The sequence below is a fragment of the Podarcis gaigeae genome (genome assembly GCF_964106915.1).
Source record: "Podarcis gaigeae genome assembly, chromosome: 1".
NCBI classification, from domain to species: domain Eukaryota; kingdom Metazoa; phylum Chordata; class Lepidosauria; order Squamata; family Lacertidae; genus Podarcis; species Podarcis gaigeae.
In genome coordinates this window covers 124,954,031-124,971,514 of record NC_139678.1, presented here as the reverse complement: position 1 = coordinate 124,971,514, position 17,484 = coordinate 124,954,031, and the positions used below count along the sequence as shown (strand labels likewise).

Here is a 17,484-nt window from a genome sequence, read left to right as displayed (position 1 = left end):
GCCATGGATGCTGGGCAGCTGTAATGGTTCTAGGGGTTGCTTGTGCGTAAGCCGGTGCCAACACCTGGCTGGGTTGCCTGAGTGAACCTTTTCTGTCCGGACAGCCACTCACCCGTGGCTGTCTCAATCGCTAGCAGAATCCGTCAGTGGGCGTTTCTTAAACTTCTTCCAGCAAAGAAGCTCTTTGACGCCTAGTCTCCTCCTACTCTCCCTGCGCGGAAGCCTTCTGCGCAAGAAGGGCGTAGGCAGCGGAGGACCCCAGCAATGATGGGACCGCCTCGCCGATTCCCCCATCTGCCCCCCTTCTCCACTGGTGCTACGCTGATTCTCTTCCCCAGAAGATGGGCTGCCTCTCCCCATCCCGGGAAGCTCTCCGGAATCCCTCTGGAGCTTGCTCTCTCCCTCCGGCACTGATGGCAGTTCCCTGACAGCAGCATTAGGAAACAATTGAAAATAAAACTGCCAATGACATAATGCCATTATACAAATCTATGGTGCAGAGACATAACCTTGCCAACAAGGGTCCGTATAGTTAAAGCTATGGTTTTCCCAGGAGTGCTGTATGGAAGTGAGAGCTGGACCATAAAGAAGGCTGATCGCCAAAGAATTGATGCTTTTGAATTCTGATGCTGGAGGAGACTCTTGAGAGTCCCATGGACTGGAAGAAGATCAAACCTATCCATTCTGAAGGAAATCAGCCCTGAGTGCTCACTGGAAGGACAGATCCTGAAGCTGAGGCTCCAATACTTTGGCTAACTCGTGAGAAGAGAAGACTCCATGGAAAAGACCCTGATGTTGGGAAAGATGGAGGGCACAAGAAGAAGGGGACGACAGAGGACAAGATGGTTGGACAGTGTTCTCGAAGCTACTAGCTTGAGTTTGACTAAACTACGGGAGGCAGTGGAAGACAGGAGGGCCTGGCGTGCTCTGGTCCATGGGGTCACGAAGAGTCGGACATGACTAAATGACTAAACAACAACATGATGCAGTTACACTTAGAATACTGTGGACCAGGGGTCAGTAAACTTTTCCAGCAGGGTCCACTGTCCATCAGACCTTGTTGGGGGCCGGACTATATTTTGAAAAAAATAATGAACGAATCCTGTGCCCCACAAATAACCCAGAGATGAATTTTAAATAAAAGGGCACATTCTATACCTGTAAAAGCACGCTGATTCCAGGAGCGTCCGCGGGCCGGATTTAGAAGGCGATTGGGCCAGATCCGGCCCCCAGGCCTTAGTTTGCCTACCCATGCTGTGGACAGTTTGAGTCACCTGACCTCAAAAAGGATATTGTATTTCTCCGTCTCTCATAACCCTAGAACTCGGGGACTTCCAATGAAGATGGACATTGATAGATTCAGGACGGACAAAATAAAGCATTTCTTCACACTGCACATTCTTTTTATCAGCAGAATTGTGTTCACAGGGTTAGAATGCAATCCTAATCATCTACAGTACATGGGCTTGTTGAGAGAGGGGAGAAACTTTTTTAAAAATAAAAAAATGAAAATTAACTATTGGATATATCCTTTCTCTAAAATGGTTGTCCATAGAATAGCTTGTCCTATACTCTCCATCTCTGCTTGCCTTTCGTTTAGAACTAGAAGCTGCCCATATACGGTACTTTCCTGGTTCATAGAACTAGATAGTTCTTTTTGCCTTGCTTCAATTTTTTCTAGTTCTATATTAAAGTTGAAAACATTAATTGTTGAACCAGGGACTAGTTTGCAATTTCTTCTATTTATCCTACAGTTTCAAAATTCAACCTTTCTATCTCGCAAACCTTTATCTTGCTCAGGGAACACTACAGAAAAGATACAACTGGCTGCCGATATGGGCAGAGGCATGGTTCTTTAAGCAATTCATGAAATAATGAGTCAGGACTGAACAACAAGATGCCTCCTGCAATGAGTGAAGACATTTGTTATCTGTGGAGTCAACAGTTCCTGGTGCTCAGTAGAGATTACCTAGAATCTGACATCTCCCACATGGTGGAATGTGGCCAGATCATTCAATGTATTAATCTTATTAGCTAAACTGTATTTAAGTCTGAATAAGAAGATACCCCCACATTCATTTGCACCCTCAAATAGGGATGGGAGGGAGAGAGTCTAGTTTGGTTCACATTTTAATGGAATCTTCCTTAGTCAAACATCACAAAACAATACGGAAACCGAAATGCAACAGCTTTTCGAATTGAAATTTCCCTGAATGTTGCGATGTAGTTCTCCAACCAAAAATGTATAACAGCATGCAAATAGGCATTATATTAGGGGAAACGGCTTGCAAAAATGTATATTTTGCAAAATTGCATACAAGTATATGTACATTAGGATAAATGTGGATTCAAATGCTGAATTTTCATGCGGACGGTTATTTTAGGGAGGGGGCGTTAACTGCAAACCGATGAGGAAATTGGTGAAGATTGGAAAAAATGAAAAAGCAAGAGAAAGCAAAATCGGCAGATGCATTCATCCCTATGTTCAGATCCCCTTTGTTGGCATTTCCACAAGACAGCCTACACACTTTATGTTCCCAACTCACTTCCAAATCTATCACTAGATTTCTGGAAATAAAATGCTACTTTGTTGTTGTTGTTTTAAAAAATCTTAATCAAATTATTTTAATATGCTCTGGCATTTATACAACACCGCCTTATGTTGAATGAAACCAAGTTGGCTTATACACCAACTGACAGCAGCTCTCACAAGCACAGATCTTTCCGAATCCTGCTCCCAGAGAACATTTCTAACTGGGAGACACCTAGAATTAAACATGATGCTCTGAATCTAGATTAAGTTACTCAAGATTTAATCCAACTGAAACCAATGGAACCATGAGACTAACTTAAGCCCTACTGGATTTTAATAGAGCGAAAGTACAACTAACTTACAGGACAATCCTAGTCATGTCAACTCAAAAGCAAGTCCCATTGGTTTTCAATTGGTCTTGTTGTTTAATCGTTTAGTCGTGTCTGACTCTTTGTGACCCCATGGACCAGAGCACGCCAGGCACTCCTGTCTTCCACTGCTTCCCGCAGTTTAGTCATGTTCCTAGCTTCAAGAACACTGTTCAACCATCTCGTCCTCTGTCGTCCCCTTCTCCTTGTGCCCTCCATCTTTCCCATCAGAATGGATAGGTTTGATCTTCTTGCAGTCCATGGGACTCTCAAGAGTCTCCTCCAGTACCACAATTCAAAAGCATCAATTCTTCGGCGATCAGCCTTTGTTATGGTCCAGCTCTCACTTCCATACATCACTACTGGGAAAACCATGGCTTTAACTATACGGACCTTTGTTGGCAAGGTGATGTCTCTGCTTTTTAAGATGCTGTCTACGTAAATGTGCATAGGGACAAACCCTTTTCTTTAATCTTTTCTTCATGCAAAACATGCACTCTTTCGATGAGCAACGACAAGTCGCACTGTGCTAGTAGAAAACCTTATGCCAAAAGGACCATGACATAGTGCTGCTTTGGATATAACCTGTAGTCATTTTAAGAACATAAGATTAGCCAGCTGGTTCAGTCCAATGGCCCATCTAGTCCAGCCTAAGGAAAGCTTGTTATCAGGACATGAACACCACAGCAATCTGCCTACCAGCGATCCCCAGCAACTGGAATAAATTCTGTCTCACAGAAAGGACAAATCTACTTTTGGCTGTCCCCTGAAGCCAAAGAAAAACCAAAGAACTCCACAGACTATAAAATGCTTACAACCAATCTTATTAATTTTTATTTGACTAAGGATTGCTTTAATCTCTTAATGTAATGAAATGCTCCTCTTCTTTATGATTGTCATACATCAGCATTTTCCTGCCATCATGTTAATATTCAATATTCTTTTCCTGTTAGATGTAAGCAGAAGTTTCAGACCTAGATTCTCTAGAGAAGGAAATGTGTCACTTTTGTACTTACCTTTAACACAGTGATATCCCATGCAAAACTCTCAATGGCTTTGCTGAGCTTCCTTCCTTTCAAGCCTTCCTTTGTTCCCAGGTCATGAAGCTCTTCATGCAGTTCCATCCCTAACAATGTATTTGGCACATGAACAAAGAACAAGACATTGAGGGAAATGCAGTTACATATTTAAACAACAACAACCCACATTTATGGGTCCACTGTGCCCCACGAGGATTTATATACACAGTAAATGTACACCATCCTCCTCATGCCATCCAGATGTTTAGGGCTACAACTCTCACCAGACCCAGTCAGCAAAGTTGGTCAAATTTCAGAGAAGATGTAATCAAGACATTTTCCCCAGGCTGTGTGTCGAAACAGGGATGGTTATGCAGTCCTATGCATATTTACTCAGAAGCAATTTCCACTGCATTCAATGGAGCTCTTACCAGAGGAAGCATGCAGCCTTGCATATTAGAGAAATATATACCGTATTTTTTGCTCTATAAGACTCACTTTTTCCCTCCTAAAAAGTAAGGGGAAATGGGTGTGCGTCTTATGGAGCGAATGCAGGCTGCGCAGCTATCACAGAAGCCAGAACAGCAAGAGGGATTGCTGCTTTCACTGCGCAGCGATCCCTCTTGCTGTTCTGGTTTCTGAGATTCAGAAGATATTTTTTCCTGTTTTCCTTTTCCAAAAACTAGGTGTGTCTTTTGGTCTGGTGCGTCTTATAGAGCAAAAAATACAGTAATTCATTATAGCAACAAAGCATCCATGAATCATACTGTTTCCACATGGTCAATGAAGGTAAAAAGGTAAAGAACCCCTGGACGGTTAAGTCCAGCCAAAGGTGACTATGGGGTTGTGGCGCTCATCTCGCTTTCAGGCCAAGGGAGCCAGCGTTTGTCCACAGACAGCTTTCCAGGTCATGTAGCCAGCATGACTAAACCGCTTCTGACACAACGGGACACCGTGACAGAAACCAGACTGCACGGAAACGCCGTTTACCTTCCCGCCGCAGTGGTACCTATTTATCTACTTGCACCGGTGTGCTTTTGAACTGCTAGGTAGGGAGGAGCTGGGACAGAGCAACAGGAGCTCACCCTGTTGTGCGGATTCGAACCACCAACCTTCTGATCGGCAAGCCAAGAGGCTCAGTGGTTTAGACCACAGCGCCACCCACATCCCACATGGTCAAAGAGGTAGCAATGGAACAGTGGCAAAAACAACAAACAAACAAAACCACGGCAGGCAATGTTTCTCCAAGCCTCTTCTCAACTCCTCCTGAGAATATTCCAAAGGGAATTTGAGGAAGGATATCCCAGAGATGCTTACTGTTAACCATGAGCAGTAGCTTAACATTTAGTTCTGGTTCATACTCACTAAAGCATGCACCTCAAAGCTGTATCTGGGCCACTACCGCATGGAAGAGGCAGGCTCCTTGGGGCAATTTAGGTGAGCACAGTGGGCGAAACCACACTCCCATACAAATGATTATTGCAACAGGGGGCTGCCTTTGAAGATGGCTTGGAAACTGCAGCTGGTGCAGAATTCAGTGGCCAGGATGCTTGCCGGGGCAATATGGTTTGAGCATATAACACCAATCCATGACTGACTGCACTGGATGCCAGTTAGTTTCCGGATCCAATTCAAAGTGCTGCTTTTGACCTATAAAGCTTTAAATGGCTCAGGACATCAATACCTCAAGCACTGCCTCTCCCCATATGAACCAACCCAGGCTCTGCAAAAATCATCTGAGACCCTTCTTCATGTTCTCCTTCCACAAGAGGTGTGGAGGGTGGCAATACAAAAAAGGGTCTTTTCTGCGGTGGCCCCCTGTTTGTGGAATGCTCTTCCGAGGGAGGCTCGCCTGGTATCGTCATTATATATCTTTAGGCACCAGGCAAAAAACTTTCTCTAAAACCAAGCTTTTGGCCATTATCTGTGGCCTTTTAGAAGTGGGTGGGAGGTTTTTAATGTACCCCCCCTTGGTTTTAATGTACCAAGTGGAGTTTTTTGCCTGCCTGTCTGCCACTTTGAGTTGCCTTGGGAAGATAAAGCGACTAACAAATTTATTAAGTAAATACATAATCCGGCCGAGGGAGTTATGGCTGCCCATCAGTTCATATGTTACGTTCCTCATAAGAGGGCTGCACCTGTTGGACCACTCTGTATGAGGAAATTGGTCTCAGTCCAATGTGTACTCCTATAGACCCCCTGTTTGTTACCGTATTTTTCCTGTGTATAAGCCACTATTGGGCATGTTATTGGTGGCTGTGGCAAGGGCTGGTGTTGATTGGATATCGCTGCGGCAATTGGGCTGATGACTGGCAGCTTCTGCCGTCGAGGGGACAGACAATAGATGGCTCTTGTGACGCATGTGAGTGTCAATCCCCCCCCCCATTTTCTTAATTTGGAGTCTCCCCAAAAACAGGGGCATCTTATACACTGGGGCGTGTTATACATGGGAAAATACAGTATTTCCTCTGCCATAAGTTGAGCCATGTTGGATCAGACCAAAGGCCCACCTAGTCCAGCACTCTGCTCTCACAGAACAGCACCCTCCCCACCTGAGATTCCCAGCAACTGGTAGGCAAAGGTATGCTGCCATGGGCATGCTCCAGGTAGGGAATATGAGCATCTGTGAATAGGGCAACCAACTCTGGCTTGCATCCATAGGCACATGCAGTGTACAGTGGTACCTCAGGTTAAGTACTTAATTCGTTCCGGAGGTCCGTTCTTAACCTGAAGCTGTTCTTAACCTGAAGCACCACTTTAGCTAATGGAGCCTCCCGCTGCTGCCGCACCACCGGAGCACAATTTCTGTTCTTATCCTGAAGCAAAGTTCTTAACCTGAAGCACTATTTCTGGGTTAGTGGAGTGTGTAACCTGAAGCGTAAGTAACCTGAAGCGTATGTAACCCAAGGTACCACTGCATCTGGTAAAACAGAACATACTGGTGAAAAGGCACCAGAATTATCATGATGAAGATGTATAGCTCCAATTAGCTGTGCTGCCGGCAATTCCCCTGTGCACAGTAATGTGATTGTTCTTCTCAGAGAAAGAAATGTTTATTTATTTGTTTGCATGTTTTTGTACAAGTAGAGGACCTTGGACCTAGCTGCAAAGAATTAAATGCAGATAGGCTGTAGCAAAATAACACAATTACCTTAATTCGGCTGCGTCAGTGGAAAAAAAATTGAATGCAGTTAAACCAATTCAAGCCTTAGTTATATGGGCTTCATCTCATTCAGTTGCTTTAGTAATATTAATCCAGTTACTAAATGGAATAAGCTCTGTTTAAACAAGGTTTTAACGAAGTAAGCAAGACTGTTACTGAGGTTTGTGCTGCTTTAACTAGATTAATTCTAAAATCAATTTAATTAAGCTGATGATACTTTCTAATTGAGGTAATCTCTAAAACAGATGACATGCGCACACACACTCACAGAAGGAGTAAGGCTTTGGGTCATCTAGATCAGTGTTTCCCAACCTTGGGTCTCCAGCTGTTTTTGGACTATAATTCCCATCATCACTGGCTACTGTTCCTGCTAACTAGGGATGCTGGGAGTTGTAGTCCAACAACAGCTGGAGACCCAAGCTTGGGAAACACTGATCTAGATACAATAAGCAGAACAAATCATTCACCACTTTGGTTTGACAGTTGGCTCCCTACCCCCAGGTGAGAATCTTTGTTGTCAGATTCAAAAGCAGAGCTAAGAGATGCTCACAGAAAAAATTACTTAGCCTGCTTGGCTCATACTACAGTAACACCATGGTCTGCCGTATTTAAATACCAACATGGTTTCGAAAAATTATTTAACCAGTCCATGCTAATGAAAACTCCTCCTGTCCTTAAGACTTCAGCAAATGCCTTCTGCAGTTGTAGAGGGAAGGTACTTTAGTCCCGCCCTGGGACCTTCAAGTGAAGAGTGGTCTATAAACATTTCAAATGAATGAATGAATGAATGAATGAATGAATGAATGAATAGTATTGCTTGTGACCTAAGGCATTGGCTGTGAGGCTGAGGGATTAGAGCAGGCATCCCCAAACTCGGCCCTCCAGCTGTTTTGGGACTACAGCTCCCATCATCCCTAGCTAACAGGACCCCTGGTCAAGGATGATGGGAATTGTAGCCCCAAAACAGCTGGTGGGCTGAGTTTGGGGATGCCTGGATTAGAGAGCAATCCACAGAACCCTTTGGATTTTCCTCTATAACTCAGAACGGATGAAGTGAATGTGTACTACACTAGCTGTTAAACGCCAATCAGAATGTTATCCCACCCACCAAATTTATTATTCATTTATGAATCACCTTTAACACATGTCTCAAGGCGATTTTCAGTCATAACATAAAAACGGAGAAAATTGTTTCAAAAACAATAAAAACACACACACACAAAAAGAAAAACCTGAAAAGAGGTTTAGAAACAATGAAAATAAACACATTTTCTTCCAGCTGGAAAAATATCCAATTAAATTGGTTTTATTCTTATGATGCTCATATGTTTGAAATTTATGGATCACACAGCCGACCTTGTTCTATTTATTCTTCTTACAATCAATGATTTTGACAATGAAACTTTAAACGAATTGAATAAGGCGCTGTGATATGGATAATGATGTTTTAAGGCCGGAAGATGCTCTCTAGGATATGATATTATAAGATGTTCTGTGGGCTACTATATATTATTGTGCACATGTTTCATCTTGGACTGCTGTTATTCTTGAAAACAACCATCAATACAAACTTCCCCAAGACAGATCATATAACCTACATTGTCTTGTGCTCTGCTTTGCTCCAGGGGCTTTGAGTCTGGAGCAAGAAGATAAACTTGTATGGGAGATGTAGGTTATGAGCTGCCCTGGGAAAGTTTGCACTGATGGCCATATTACAGCAGGGGTGGGGAACTGAATCCCGACAAAGAGCTGGATCCAGAACTGGCCCACCATGCGAAAGTGGAGCTTGTGCTTATGAAAAACCGCAGGCTGTTCATCTCAGCGTAATCGCAAGTCACCTCCTTCCAGAAAGAATATCATACGTCAAATATCACACGTCAGGATGTATGGAGTTTACTGGAAGTAATTTTGATGCTTTCTTTTTTAATGTAAATTTACCCAGAACTTGTGGCATTATTTAAAAGCCTTGCTTTGTAAGCCCTCCCATTTGTAGACAAAGTGACAGCCACCATAACCATTTACCAATCCTAGGATGCCTGTCTGACAAAAGCAATCCCGCACCCTGCCCACTTATTTTATGACTGTATTTTCTGCCATCATAAAAAGCTGTACCTTTCTGGACAATTACTGTAGTTCAATGCAAGGATAATGGATCAACCAGCCGTAGTTAAATGCTCCCGTCTCATTGATTTCAGTGAAAGAGACCTTAGTGCATGCTTGTAGGGAGGGCGGGGGCTTAAACTGCACAGCTTAAGTAGCTGCTTTTACACACTCGGATACTATTTCAGAGGTTTTTCCTCCTGTACAACACAGTAGTACTTGGGGCACTGCTGTTCTCCCGGCTTCGGAGAGCAGCCCATCACTGGCACTTCCCAGAGCAAGAAGGGGAGTGGGGAGGTGTGGATTGCTCAGAGCTGTCCAGTTGGGCAATGCTAAGAGTATCAGATTGGCTCGGCCATGCCGTGCCAGCACAGTCCTCAGGTCTCCGTGCCTTGGCAATTCCCCTCTGCTAAATTCCAGTGATGTGACGTGTTCTGAAACAAGGAGAACAATGCTGGTCCCCCACTACACCACCACATGGGTCTCTAATGTTACTACAGGAGCCCTGGGGGTATGGGAGCACTCATGCCACCTTTCATGATGTGAAAAAACTTGCCCTGCCATTTTCCGAACGTTCCTTTTAAAACTCCTTTGGCATTTAATTTCTTGAATCCTCTGTGTCCCCTCTCAGTATTACAGACCTTATCTGACCTGTTCAATGAGAGACGGGGCAGTGCTATGAATGGACAATCCCATGGGCATTCTGTGAGAAGATGATGTTGGACTAGCTCCCCAATAACAGCCTCCATTATTATTATTATTATTATTATTATTATTATTATTATTATTAGAATTTATATGGGCGTGGGTGGCGCTGTGGGTTAAACTGCAGACCCCAGGGCTTGCTGATCAGAAGGTCAGCGGTTTGAATCCCTGCAACGGGGTGAGCTCCTGTTGCTCGGTCCCTGCTCCTGCCAACCTAGCAGTTCAAAAGCACGAAGTGCAAGTAGATAGGACCGCTCCGGCGGGAAGGTAAACGGCGTTTCCATGCGCTGCTCTGGTTCGCCAGAAGCGGCTTAGTCATGCTGGCCACATGACCTGGAAGCTGTACACCGGCTCCCTCGGCCAATAAAGCGAGATGAGCACCGCAACCCCAGAGTCGGTCACGACTGGACCTAATGGTCAGGGGTCCCTTTACCTTTACCACCCTGTACCTGGAGGGACGCAGGTGGCGCTGTGGGTTAAAGCCTCAGCGCCTAGGACTTGCTGATCGAAAGGTCGGCGGTTCGAATCCCTGCGGCGGGGTGCGCTCCCGCTGCTCGGTCCCAGCGCCTGCCAACCTAGCAGTTCGAAAGCACCTCCGGGTGCAAGTAGATAAATAGGGACCGCTTACCAGCGGGAAGGTAAACGGCGTTTCCGTGTGCGGCTCTGGCTCGCCAGAGCAGCGATGTCACGCTGGCCACGTGACCCGGAAGTGTCTCCGGACAGCGCTGGCCTCTGGCCTCTTGAGTGAGATGGGCGCACAACCCCAGAGTCTGTCAAGACTGGCCCGTACGGGCAGGGGTACCTTTACCTTTACCTTTACCTGGAGGTCTTAGAGCGGTTCACAGAAAAGATCAACATAAAAACAACAATATATATAATCAAAATAAAAACAACAACCCAATAATACCCCCCCAAAAAAGAGCAGCATTTTAAAAGGGTATAGGATGTCAATCAGATCAACCAAAGGCCTGGTTAAAAAGGAATGTTTTTCCTGGCACCTAAAGGTGTATAATGAAGGTGCCAGGCAAACTTCCCTGGGGAGAGCATTCCGCAGATGGGGAGCCACTGCAGAGAAGGCCCATTCTCGTGTTGCCACACTCCGAACCTCTTGAGGAGGAGGCACACGAAGAAGGGCCTCGGAAGATGATCTCAGGGTCCAGGTAGGTTCATATGGGAAGAGGCAGTCCTTGAGGTATTGCGGTCCTGAGCCGTTTACGGCTTTATAGGTCAAAACCAGCACTTTGAATTGGGCCCCGAAGCTAATTGATAGCCAGTGCAGCTGGACCCTAATCTTTGGACTACAACTCCCACCAGTCCCCATCAGCACAACTCTGCTCCCACCTCCTGCAGCAAGGAGGGATATTGTATCCTTAATGGGCAAGAGCTAGAATGGAAAAATATTTGGGATGATTATTGCCAAGGAAGTCTCTTGAGTATATTTAAAACTGAAAGTAGGTTACCTGCTTTCTGGCACTGAACTATCTTGTCGTAAACAGCATCTGACGTTTCTATAAGGAATCTGCTTTCTTGAATCATCTGTCAGGGAAAATAAAACAAGAAAAGTTGCTTTTACCAGCTTTGCCTCTCAGGCCAGAATCCCTATGTCGAAAAGCCCTTATTCATTCCCTCCTCTAAAACGCTCCCCATTTTGTAACAGAAAAAATGATAAGGGAGATTCAATGAACAGTTTATGTCAATTAGGCATTATCTTGACAGACAGGGGGAAATGCAAGATACAATGTCAGGAGGAAATGAAGGCAGGAGACAGACAATTACAAGCTTAAGGACATCAATGCCTTGGGTACTTCCAAATGAGCAAAGCTGTCTCTCCAGTTGCAATCATGCACATACTTAACTTTGGAGTTGTTTCACTGAAATCAGCAGGACTTCCACGTGAACCTCCGTGGTATTCAGCAATCAACTGTGTCTTATCTCATTCATGATGCTGCCAAATGTTTCATCCAACTGTTAGGTGAGGCATTTGTGAGCATCAAGTGTAAGGTAAGAGTCTAGGGCCCACCATTTCCCATTCCCACACAATGGATGAGGAATAAGGGGAGAGCCGACATGATGCTGTTTCCACCCAGCTCTCATTTAAAAGCAGGGGCAACTGTGATTTTTATCACTCAGAAGATCGGGAGTGCAGAGCCTCCAAAGAATTAATCATAGGTAAAGTAAAAAAAAAAAAACAAAACAAAAAACCAAGCTTCACAGTACTTCATGGGGGAGGGGGAGTCATGCTACACTTTGTCTCCTTTTTAAATAATGCTGAATGGAAGCACCGGTACTGAGTTTGCACAGTGGGGAGGCACAAGGATCTCAAATAACTGTGAATACCAAAAAACAAAACAAAAGTAACCCTTAAAGAATGTTTATTAAATTATGCAGCTATTGGGAGGGAGAGTGAAGAGTGCACTCCTTTAAACATCTAAAAAGGTATCCCCAATTCTTGCTTAGTGACATTCCATGCAAACACAATCCAGCTGACATCAAAGCAAAAGCAATGTGCATTGTGTGAAGTTTTACAACCAAAATCCCAACACTTTCATAATGAGGAACTTTTACCCAGAGCAGACCTACTGAAAGGTTTTTGTGTGGCACCCAAAAGTTGACTACATATCTCTGTGTGTGTAGCCTATAGATACAGATATAGTTCTAGATATAGATATAGATCGCTAAAGAATTGATGCTTTTGAATTCTGGTGCTGGAGGAGACTCTTGAGAGTTCCATGGACTGCAAGAAGATCAACCCTATCCATTCTTAAGGAAATCAGCCTTGAGTGCTCACTGGAAGGACAGATCCTGAAGCTGAGGCGCCAATACTTTGGCCACCTCATGAGAAGAGAAGACTCCCTGGAAAAGACCTGATGTTGGGAAAGATGGAGGGCACAAGGAGAAGGGGACAACAGAGGACGAGATGGTTGGACAGTGTTCTCGAAGCTACCAGCATGAGTTTGACCAAACTGCAGGAGGCAGTGGAAGATAGGAGTGCCTGGCGTGCTCTGGTCCATGGGGTCACAAAGAGTCGGACACGACTAAACAACAACATACATATACATATACATATACATATACATATACATATACATATACATATACATATAGACTCTCTCTCTTTCTTTTACAGGGTGGCATTCAGTGTCACACTAATTTGATGATTACATCACTGCAAGCGTTTCTGCTTGCCAGACAAAACAATCTCCCTAGTACAGGGGGCAGAAGAAGAGGGGGGAAGCCCCATTAGGCTATCTTTCACTAGTGCACTGTGTTAGTTGAATCCGGCCCATATATTTATTGATTGATAACTCCCACATACCCCTTGATGTGATTCTGGGATGTCAAAAGGTTTTTGTGACCCCCCCCCACCTCACCAATAATGTGTCCCTCCAAAAATTGCCATACCCAACTTTCACACTTTGACCCCCAAAAAGGTGGCCCTCATTTCAAAAAAGATTTGCTGCACCTGCACTAGACCATTTAATCCAGTGGTCTGTGGGCAAGACTGTATATGGGATTATTAAATAAAAACAAAGATCAGTTTACAGTTCAAGCATTTTGACTTAAAGTGACTTGTACAGTGGTGCCCCGCAAGACGAATGCCTCGCAAGACAGAAAACCCGCTAGACGAAAGGGTTTTCCATTTCGGAGGTGCTTCGCAAAACGAATTTCCTATGGGCTTGCTTCGCAAGACGAAAGTGTCTTGCGAGTTCCTGCGGGTTTTTTTCCTCCCCCCCCTTTTTCTAAGCCGCTTATCTGCTTATCCGATAAGCCGCTAAAAGCCGCTAAAAGCCGCTAATAGCGCTAATCCGCTAAGCCGTCAATGGGCTTGCTTCGCAAGACGAAAAAACCGCTAGACAAAGAGACTCGTGGAACAGATTTTTTTCGTCTTGCGAGGCACCACTGTATATCCAGTTCTAAAGGCGGCACAGCAGCCATCAGTGGTGGGGCATATAGTTGTCAAGAGAAAGAAAAATGAGAGTCAGACAAACGCTCTTTGTCTGTTTATACGGGATAAAGCCAATAAAACAGGCAGTTAATTGTTAGAAAGATAATTACTAAGGGTCTCTGAGCAACTGCATCTGCTTTGTGTGAAATTTCATGCACCACTGAACACGCACTGCCACATAGACGAATTTCCTTCAAAAATGTATTCACATGACTAATTTACAAATACACACAAATCTCAATCACTCAGAAAGTGTATTATAATGTATTTAATGAGAAATTACACACACACACACACTTGCAGTCTAATCCAATATGAGTTTTGCTCAGAAACAAAACCAATTTCTGTTGGTGTGGTTTACTTTCAAGCAAATACATCATTAGGCTACAGTTCTCTACGTGTTATTTGCAAGTCAGTCGACCCCACTGAACAATATAGGGCTAACTTCTGACTAAACCTGCACTGAATCAAGCTGCAAGATCCATGGGTCACTGATTTTAAAGGACACCTATTAAAAGATTTACACCCTAACCCAGGTATCAATACCATCATTTCCATATTCAGGTACACGTCTCTTAAATTCAGGAATCAGGATTATTGGGTTGTTCTTGTTTTTATTTTGATTATGTATTTTCTGTTTTTATATTGTGATTTTATCCTGTGAACCACCCTGAGATCTGTGGGTATAGGATGGTATACAAATAAATAATAATAATAATAATAATAATAATAATAATAATAATAATAATAATTTATTATTTGTACCCCGCCCATCTGGCTGGGCTTCCCCAGCCACTCTGGGCGGCTTCCAACAAAGATTAAAAATACATTAAAAACTTCCCTAAACAGGACTGCCTTAAGATGTCTTCTGAATATCAGGTAGTTGTTTATCTCTTTCACATCTGATGGGAGGGCGTTCCACAGAGCGGGTGCCACTACCGAGAAGGCCCTCTGCCTGGTTCCCTGTAGCTTTGCTTCTCGCAGTGAGGGAACCGCCAGAAGGCCCTCGGACCTGGACCTCAGTAATAATACCCACTAAAATCCTACCATATACTGGCTCAAGTTCCTAAGCCTAAGAACTACATAGCTAACCTCAAGAACAAGTGCGAGCCAGTGGCAAGTTGGGGGCTCCACAAAACTGCTTGGCTGAGGTGAGGGCAGCCATGCGCTCCTCAGCCAAGCAGTTTAAAGAAAAGGAGGGAGGAAGAAGAAGAAGAAGAAGAAGAAGAAGAAGAAGAAGAAGAAGAAGAAGAAGAAGAGGAGGAGTTGGAGGAGGAGTTTGGATTTGATATCCCGCTTTATCACTACCCTAAGGTGTCTCAAAGCGGCTAACATTCTCCTTTCCCTTCCTCCCCCACAACAAACACTCTGTGAGGTGAGTGGGGCTGAGAGACTTCAGAGAGGTGTGACTGGCCCAAGGTCACCCAGCAGCTGCATGTGGGGGAGCGGAGACGCGAACCCGGTTCCCCAGATTACGAGACTACCGCTCTTAACCACTACACCACAAGTTGTATCGGAGCCTGGCTGATGCAGCTAGATTCTCACTCTGTGCTGGCATGAGGGGCAGACTACATGTCAGGGAACTGCCATCGGAGCCAGAGGGAGGGCTCCAGAGGGATTCCGGAGAGCGTCCCGGGAGGGAGAGAAGCAGCCCATCTTCTGGGGAAGGAAATCAGCGTAACACTAGTGGAGAAGGGGGGCAGATGGGGGAATCGGTGAAGTGGCTCCATGACTCCTCGCCGGGGACCAGCGGGGAGAGCACGGGTCCTCCGCTGCCCACACCCTCCCTGCGTAGAAGGCTTCCACGCAGGGAGAGTAGGCGGAGACTAGGCGTCAAAGAGCTTCTTTGCTGGAAGAAGTTCAAGAAACGCCCACTGACGAATTCTGCCAGCGATTGAGACAGCCATGGGTGAGTGGCTGTCCGGACAGAAAGGGTTCACCCAGGTAACCCAGCCAGGTGTGGCGCCGATTTACGCACGAGCAACCCCTAGAACCATTACACTGCGATAGTGTTTTCACTCAGCGGTATATCGCTGGTGAAACCGCCACAGCTCTGAGTCCCTCTGTCTCCAGCAGCCGGCTACAGGAGCTGCAGGGAATCAGGAGCGGTAATGGTTTCACTAGCGATATACCACTGAGTGAAACCACCATCATGGTCTGCCCTTTATACCGGTCCTGGGCAATATATCAATATATCGCCCAGGCCTACTCCCCAGGGAGAGTCGCCTGTCACCACCATTGAATATCTTTTTTAGAATCAGGCAAAAACATTTCTTTTCTACTAGGCCTTTCCCTTTTAATTATCCGTGGCCTCCTTCAGTGAGTGGGACCTTTTAGTCCTGCCTTTTGAAAAGATGAATGCATTTTAGATTTTCCTCTTTTTTATTATTATTATTATCCTGGTTAAATTTATGTTTAATTGATTTATTGTTGTAAGTCACTTTGAGTTTGTTTTGTTAAAAAAGTGATTTTTGTTAAAAAAGTGATTAGTACATTTGTGTACTAACATGGTCATCTGATGCTTCTAGCAACTGGGGGGGGGGGGAAATACTTATTTCCAAGTGGAAAACATTACAGTGGTGCCCTGCAAGACGAATGCCTCGCAAGACGAAAAACTCGCTAGACGAAAGAGTTTTCCGTTTTGGAGGTGCTTCGCAAAACGAATTTCCTATGGGCTTGCTTCGCAAGACGACAATGTCTTGCGAGTTCCTGCGGGGTTTTTTTCCTCCCCCCCCCTTTTTCTAAGCTGCTAAGCCGCTTATCCGCTTATCCACTAAGCCACTAAAAGCTTATCCGCTAAGCCGTCAATGGGCTTGCTTCGCAAGACGAAAAAACCGCTAGACGAAGAGACTCGCGGAACGGATTCTTTTCGTCTTGCGAGGCACCACTGTAATAGATACCAATACAGACCAGTGGTTGTCAAGAGGCTCTTCTATCCTATTTGGGAAAGGTAGAAGATGCTACACAGAGAAAGGCATTGATCTTCTTAAAAGGCTTGGTGCTGATGTTTATTTTTATATAAACTCAATATCATCATCATTAGCAGTGGCAAAGTTTTTATCGGTGGTTGCAAGAACCAATGATCCCTATATTCTGAGCAAAATGCTTGTTTAACCTGGAGGTAGGCTGTATGAATTGTGTATTGCTTTGTAACGATTTGTTGGGTCTCTGGACTGTAATAAAGATTGATGATGATGATGATGATGATATAAACTCAATATAAACAAACAAACAAACAAAAGTTGAGTTTGGGGAAATACAAGTCATAAGCCAATATGAAAGTCTATGAGAAACAGAGTTGGCTCAAGTTATTTCCAATATAAACCAGATAACAACAACCAAAAAAACCACACCATACCAGGTCGTATGCCGCTAGAACCTTCTTCTGCACATCTGTCAATGTCCCCAAAGGTTCTAGGTAGGGGAAGTTGTCTTTCATGCAGAGGGCCACTGAGGGAACATTGTCGCTGTTCATAAGGCGTGAGGACAAGGTCAAAATGCACTGCTTCAGATTGGTAATTGGTGGGAGTCCACAAAGCTCTTTAAGAGACACAATTGCATTCTGTTGAGGAAAATAAAAGCATCAGTTTATACTTACGGCAGGGAATCATTCCAATTTATTTTATAGAGCTAACTGTAACTGTAATGAG

General features: G+C 44.5%; 1 protein-coding gene across 3 annotated transcripts in view; it reads right to left on the bottom strand.

The window, feature by feature from the left end:
* Positions 1-17,484, bottom strand: part of PLCL1 (phospholipase C like 1 (inactive)) — a 192,289-nt gene that overhangs the window by 18,249 nt on the left and 156,556 nt on the right. For 2 of the 3 annotated variants that reach the window (XM_083705321.1, XM_083705320.1), the window contains exons 3-5: positions 17,193-17,396; positions 11,349-11,424; positions 3,918-4,027 (exon numbers count right to left, since the gene is read on the bottom strand). In XM_083705321.1, coding sequence (XP_083561447.1) covers positions 3,918-4,027; positions 11,349-11,424; positions 17,193-17,396 — 390 coding nt within the window. Of the gene's footprint in view, positions 1-3,917; positions 4,028-11,348; positions 11,425-16,211; positions 16,419-16,722; positions 16,858-17,048; positions 17,397-17,484 lie in introns of those variants that run through there. The other variant, XR_014556739.1, reaches the window with a different exon arrangement.